The following is a 6,653-nucleotide window of genomic DNA, read 5'->3' as shown; positions in this document are numbered from 1 at the left end:
TATATATATATATATATATATATATATATATATATATATATATATCACAGGCTTTTCCCAAGGTTCCATTAATGGAACGGAATAAAGTAGACTATTCACTTAAGCATCTGTATATGAAACCATTTCATTATGAATGACTAGGAGGCATTTTGGAAACATAGAAATGGGGTAAGTAGGTTTCTTGTTGGTTCTTACTTGGGGCTTTGGACATCTACAATTGTCCAACAAGATTCTGTGATTCACGAAGAACATGCAAATAGGATCATTCTCAATTAACACTTGTGGTTTTAGCTACCTGAGTAATTGAAGATGCCTTCCCAACAGGTGGAGGAGCATGCAGTTGAAAAACTTTAATATTGGTCTTACCTACATACCCATCATCACAACACACCCTTCTTGTGCTAGGTTGCATAGAAAAAGTTGTTGTTGAGCGATCTGGGTTGGACACGTCAAGTTAGATTTGACACAGTTACCATTTCACTTCATTGTCATGATTGAGATAACTGAATCCTTGAGCCCCACTGTGTTGCATTCACTAGATTAGTTCTACCCAGTGATACGACATTGGGACATTCGCTTGTTAATGAAAAGAGCTTTGGTCACTTCGGTTCAAGTTCAGCTATCCCATATAGTATTATATATATATATTCACGAATTACAATTTTAGGAGTCCTTCACGATCCAACCATGATATTGATTTTTGCTTACCTTGGTTGGTTGAAATTTGTATATAATTTCTTTTTTTAATATTTGCAGTTGGAGAAAAGTGCAGCACTTTTTAGGCCAAAATTAATAGTTGCTGGTGCTAGTGCTTATGCCCGCCTTTATGATTATGCACGTGTTCGCAAGGTATATTATATGTGCTACAGACACTTGGGTATTTAATATTTTGAACAATTTAGTGATGATGATATTGAATCTTTTATGCTTGAATTCTTTTAGGTATGTGATAAGCAGAAGGCAGTTCTGTTGGCTGATATGGCACATATCAGTGGATTGGTTGCTGCAGGTGTTATTCCTTCTCCCTTTGATTATGCAGATATTGTAACAACCACAACACACAAGTCACTTCGTGGACCACGTGGGGCTATGATTTTTTTCAGGAAGGGTGTGAAAGAAATAAACAAGCAAGGGAAGGAAGTGAGTTTTAAAGCATAAATTTAATGTTTTTCTAGAGAAAAGGAATTGAAAAGTAGAGTAAAATAAACTTACTCCACTGATGTTTTTTTGTTATCATTGTGTTGTTTAATTTCTTGAAAGTTAACGTTACTACACTTGAAGCCAGACTCCGCGGGTTGACCATACTCTATGGGGTGGGTGTTTAAGTGAAAAATAAACCAACTTCAGGGGGTTTAAGTAACAAAATCAAATTTTTGTTTTTGTATTGGTAAGGTCATATGATTGTGTTTGTGCCTTGTGATCCTTCAATTTAAAAAGTTAACATTTTCACTTACAATCAACCACCTTTGTAAAGTACTTTTTATCCTAATATAAGTTCCTCAATTTGTAGTAGTTGTAGGATGTGTTCATAAATGCTCATTGATATGTTTAATACTTTCTTTCAACATTTTCTCAGTATTTTGGATGGATGTGTTAAGATCCACATCGGCAGAGTAGATGACAATAGATGTGGCTTGATCAATCCTCCTAGATATCCTAGCTTTGAGTTATTCCCTGTCTTTTATCAAATCCTGACATTTTATCAAATCCTATGTCAAACTTTATGTTGGATGATTTTGAGATTTCCGATCAAGCAAACTTTATGCTCTTGATGCATAGGCTTGAGTATGAGAATTGGTGTTAAGATTTACATTGTTTGGGAATATAGGCAAAGTACCCCTTATAATGTCTTGATCAATACTTTTTGCACTTGAGCTTGCTTTAAGGGCTGAATTAGGATCATTTTGTTTTCATTGCTAACCATTTCAAATCTGAGTAACCTGAATGGTTCTGTGTTTGCTGAATGCTTCTTTCAGGTGTTGTATGACTATGAAGACAAAATAAATCAGGCTGTTTTTCCTGGACTTCAAGGTGGTCCACACAATCACACTATTACAGGCTTAGCTGTTGCACTGAAGCAGGTTCTTTCATTGACTAGTCCAAGAAACTGTAGTGATTATAGTTTTCCTGGCAAAGTGTATTTGTCCATAAAAGCATTATAATCATTCTTTCTACATCTTTTGTTGTCACACTGATGTAAGTTCAGTTCTTTCGTCATTTTTGTAAATGTAGGCTATGACACCAGAATTCAAGAATTACCAAGAGCAAGTACTTAGCAACTGCGCAACATTTGCACAGGTAAAATGAAGGCCATATGCCATTTGTATGATGCACTACGTTGCCTAAACTCATTACAAACTTGTTATTAATTATATCTTCTACTAGATGTTTAGCCCGACCATTTATTAAATTATAGCTGACCCTGCTTTGTTGTTTCAACTTACAGAGTTTGTTAGAGAAAGGCTATGACCTTGTATCTGGTGGAACTGATAACCATTTAGTGTTAGTGAACTTGAGAAACAAGGTAAATGTCGTGATCAATTGCTCTGAAAAACTATTGGTTATGTTCTTGTCTCAAAATTAAACCCAGATAGTGTCAAATTGTTTTTAAATGTCAAATAGACCTGTTCAGACCAGCCTTTCATGCGTGGTTTAAATCATATGTTGGGCACTTGGGGAGAATGGAAAATCAGCTATTATTATGGGCAAATTGGCTTCAGAAGATAATTAATTTGTTATGCCTTCATTCTTTCTATTTTGAATGGAACGTGGAATACTTTGACAATGATACTTGACTGAGATTTTTTTATATTTTTGTAAGTAAAGAAATTTTATTTAGATTGCACTAGAAGATATTTTTCTCTTTAGAGACTTTAAACCCAGTAGACATTGATAGACTTAATGTGATAGTTATGCTAACTTTGTATCTTATTCCTAAGTAGTTAGAAATTGGCATATAACATGTCTCATTATAGTTATTCTACCAACCCAAACTACTAGAAACATTCCAAACCTTTTGAGAGCATTTTATTGTCGGATGTTTGTGAAGTGACCCAGTTATTTTATAAAAATTTTCCAGTGATGAGATTTGGTAAACCGAGATAGAAAAAATTGTTATATTTTTATTTGATCCAATTTCATGTGTAATATTTTACATTTTATAGCACCAAGGGAATAAAAGTTTTCAATGTGTGCTATTTGGCAGGGCATTGATGGTTCCAGGGTTGAGAAGGTACTAGAAGCAGTTCATATAGCTGCCAATAAAAATACCGTTCCAGGGGATGTATCTGCTATGGTTCCTGGTGGCATTCGGATGGGTACAGTCTGTTTCTCGTTCTTTTTATGGATACTAGTGTATCTATAATACTTGTTAATGAATATTATCTTGTGATTCAGGAACCCCTGCTCTCACATCTAGGGGATTTGTTGAGGAAGATTTTAAAAAAGTAGCTGAATACTTTGATGCAGCTGTCAAGTTAGCCTTACAGATTAAGGAAAATACCAATGGTTGAGCCTAACCTTGCCTTCTGACTTTTGTCTGTTATATTTACAGTTTAAAAAACATAGCGTTTGTTTTATCTCTTGTAAACCATTCTTGTTGGTTTATCAATTTCAGGTACAAAGTTAAAGGATTTTGTGGCAGCCATGCAATCAGATGAACAAATTCAATCTAAGATTGCTAATCTCCGTCTTGAAGTAGAGGATTATGCTAAGCAGTTTCCGACAATTGGTTTTGAGAAAGAGACAATGAAGTATGGTAAGTGAAGATGACATGGAACTTCTTCTGGAGTATTATTTAGAATCAATAACGCGGAGTTAGATGTATCGCTCCATGGATTGACCGGGAGTATTAGATGAAAATGGGAATTATATTATCAATGGTTTATAATGAAAGGGAAAAAGGAGAAATTTCTTTTCAGCCTGAGAAAATATATTACTGATTTCATGATGAAAATTTACTTTGATCTCCAATGTACTACTGATATAGAAAAAGGAGGTCGAGCACCTATGGATTTTTTTATTTCATGAATTTGTACTAGTATTTGAAATAAGTTACCTCAAAACCCCCTTTATTTACAAATTCCATCCTCTCTACCATCTATTGCAGAAGGTCAGATACTTGCACAATAATATTCTGTACTATGTACTATTTCAGAGAACAAGGTTATTGTACTGGTCTGATTAGGGCTGGACAAAAATAATTATACTGTACTGAACTATAGTTAATTGTACTATATTATACTTAAAATAAATTGATCTATTTTTACTAAAAACTAAATAATCTATTTTCGGTTCACTTTAAATAAACTGAATTTATTTTAGTTTTAAAAGAGTTAACTAGTTTGAATTGTCCGAATTGTGTTTTTACTTTTTTAAGTTTTTTTGTCCTCCTTTCTCCAATCATTACCTTTTCCAAATTATCAATTCAAACCGTAATTTTGGATTAAGAGCTATAATCATTAATAATTATTAATAATTATCGTCTTCTTTCTTAGTTTTATAAGAAAAAAAAAATACATATATAATTATATTAAAACAACTTTTTATAAATTCAAAATATTCCTCTTTCTCTCTTATCACTCTCTAATAAAGCCAATTTTTAATTAGTAAATAAAAGTCTTGTATATATTAACAAGTTTATTAATCTAAGCCACTATTTTAAGATATGTAGTTTTAGGTCAACACGAATTCTTGTTAAACATTAAATAAACACGTGTTTATCTTTTCAAAGGACAGTGGTTCCTTTTACTCCAAATTATTTTCTATATTAAATTACATTAACCATAAATACTCAATAACTAACAAATTAAGATAAAAAATCTTAAATTTTCAACCTGGAAGTCTTGCCCTGTTCTTTTTTATCTATAGTTGTAATAGCAACCAATATGAACAAAATTATAGTCCAATAGTTTCTTATCTTATAATATTTTTACCTATCATATAGACTTGTACTATAGTTTATTGGATTGGTATTAATGTATTTTTTTTTTGTATTTTTTATAGTATACTGTTGGAAATAACTGTGTAAGTTTAATTACTCAATTTTATGTTTTTCATAATAAAGTATTTTTTTATCATATTCACATTATTTAATATAATAGTTTATTTTGATAAAGCATTTTGATTATAATTGAAAATTTGTTTTATAATAAAGATTATTATGACCAGTGCCACTATGAGCATTTGGGAAATCGGAAAATGTAGTTAATTAAATTATAATGTGATAAACTAAAAACTAGTTAACTGAACTGTACTGCAGTATAATTGAACTAGAAAATAGTTTAGTTCAGTTATTTTGAACTATTTTCTAGTTCAGTATAGTTTTTCTAAACTGGTTTATAATTAACTATAAATTTTTATAGTGCAGTACAGTACAGGACACTTTGCCCACCCCTAGCTCTAATAATCAGAACCAAGTATAGGAAGAAGTCTTAAACTAGCTATAAAATATAAATAACAAATTAATTAAAGGTTTAATAGTCAATTTTGTCCCCACTTTGGTTGACAAATCTCAATTTAGTCCCTCATTGTAAAAGTGTTTTAAATTGGTACTAACTTTTAAAATATTGAGTCAGATTACTCCCTTCCGTTAAATATAAGGAAACGGAGTTAATGGGGTGATGATATGACACAACTTAATGGTTACGTGTCAAATTATGTCTTTGTGTGTTGGGACGTGTTTGTTAATTAGACCACGATTAGGTTTTGATCAAAAAAATTGGATTCTTTAATTTGGGGAAAAATGATTTAGATTCTGGAACATTAGGGCATCCTTTGTGCGAAAGAAGAGAGAAATTATCGCGAACACAGACAGAGATCGTGTAGCTAGGTGGTGGTGGTTCTCCTAGATTGCGAACATTGTACAATGCTTGGTGGTGGTTCTCCTAGATTGCAAAGACGGTACAGTGTTTGGTGGTGGTTTGTGCTTCGCGAGTTGGTGTACCCTCTTTCACAGTTGCTTGGCTTAGTGCTTCGTGGTTCGTGGTTGTCTCGCTTTGGGTTTCGCTTTGAATTGGCAATGTATTTGAATCAAGGTTGTTCGTCTTGCTCATGGGGGGCTCTCGTGGTGGCTCATCCAGAGGATTCGTTGGAAGCCCAATATGCCATTGTGGGGAGGTTGTTGTGGTGAGAGTGGCAAAACCAGTTAAGAACTAGGGAAAGCAATTATGGGGTTGTCCTAATTACAAGGTTTGTAGTTTAATGTTTGTGATAAATTGTTTTGTTGAACAATGAAATTTTTGTGTTTGGATACTTTGAACAGCGGACAAGAAATGAAGAATTTTAAGGATGCAATTTCTTTAAGTGGCGTAATGAAGATAATGTAGACGATGTTGGTAGTACTATTTCTAGGCAAAGGAGAAAGATTAATAGCTTGGAGAAATGTGTTATGGGTTATCAGAAAAGGGAGAAGATGTTAACATGGATGTTATGTTTTATGGGGTTCATTAAAATCATTCTTCTATGTATTTTGTTTAAAAGTCCATGATGTGTTCTATTAGACAGTTTATGCGAAGAGCACTTTGACCTTGTTGTAATCTGATGTTTTGAAATGAATGAGAAATCTCAATTGAAGCATTTGAATTTATGGTCTCAATATACTTGTTGTCGATATATAGATCATAAGCACACTGATGTTAATATTGAAATGACAT

At 32.8% G+C, this 6,653-nt stretch overlaps 1 protein-coding gene across 1 annotated transcript in view; it reads left to right on the top strand.

Moving 5' to 3' along the window:
- The window catches only part of LOC106764877 (serine hydroxymethyltransferase 2, mitochondrial), a 10,127-nt gene extending 6,032 nt beyond the window's left edge, over positions 1–4,095 (top strand). Inside the window, exons 8-15 of the mRNA XM_014649305.2 lie at positions 757–849; positions 943–1,140; positions 1,977–2,081; positions 2,233–2,298; positions 2,447–2,524; positions 3,206–3,317; positions 3,397–3,507; positions 3,617–4,095. Coding sequence (XP_014504791.2) covers positions 757–849; positions 943–1,140; positions 1,977–2,081; positions 2,233–2,298; positions 2,447–2,524; positions 3,206–3,317; positions 3,397–3,507; positions 3,617–3,765 — 912 coding nt within the window. The 3' untranslated portion in view covers positions 3,766–4,095. The remainder of the gene's footprint in view (positions 1–756; positions 850–942; positions 1,141–1,976; positions 2,082–2,232; positions 2,299–2,446; positions 2,525–3,205; positions 3,318–3,396; positions 3,508–3,616) is intronic.
- Positions 4,096–6,653: the final 2,558 nt, after the last annotated feature.

This window comes from Vigna radiata, chromosome 6 (assembly GCF_000741045.1).
Source record: "Vigna radiata var. radiata cultivar VC1973A chromosome 6, Vradiata_ver6, whole genome shotgun sequence".
NCBI lineage: Eukaryota > Viridiplantae > Streptophyta > Magnoliopsida > Fabales > Fabaceae > Vigna > Vigna radiata.
The sequence above is the reverse complement of the archived record's forward strand: the minus strand, read 5'-3'. Positions and strand labels throughout refer to the sequence as shown.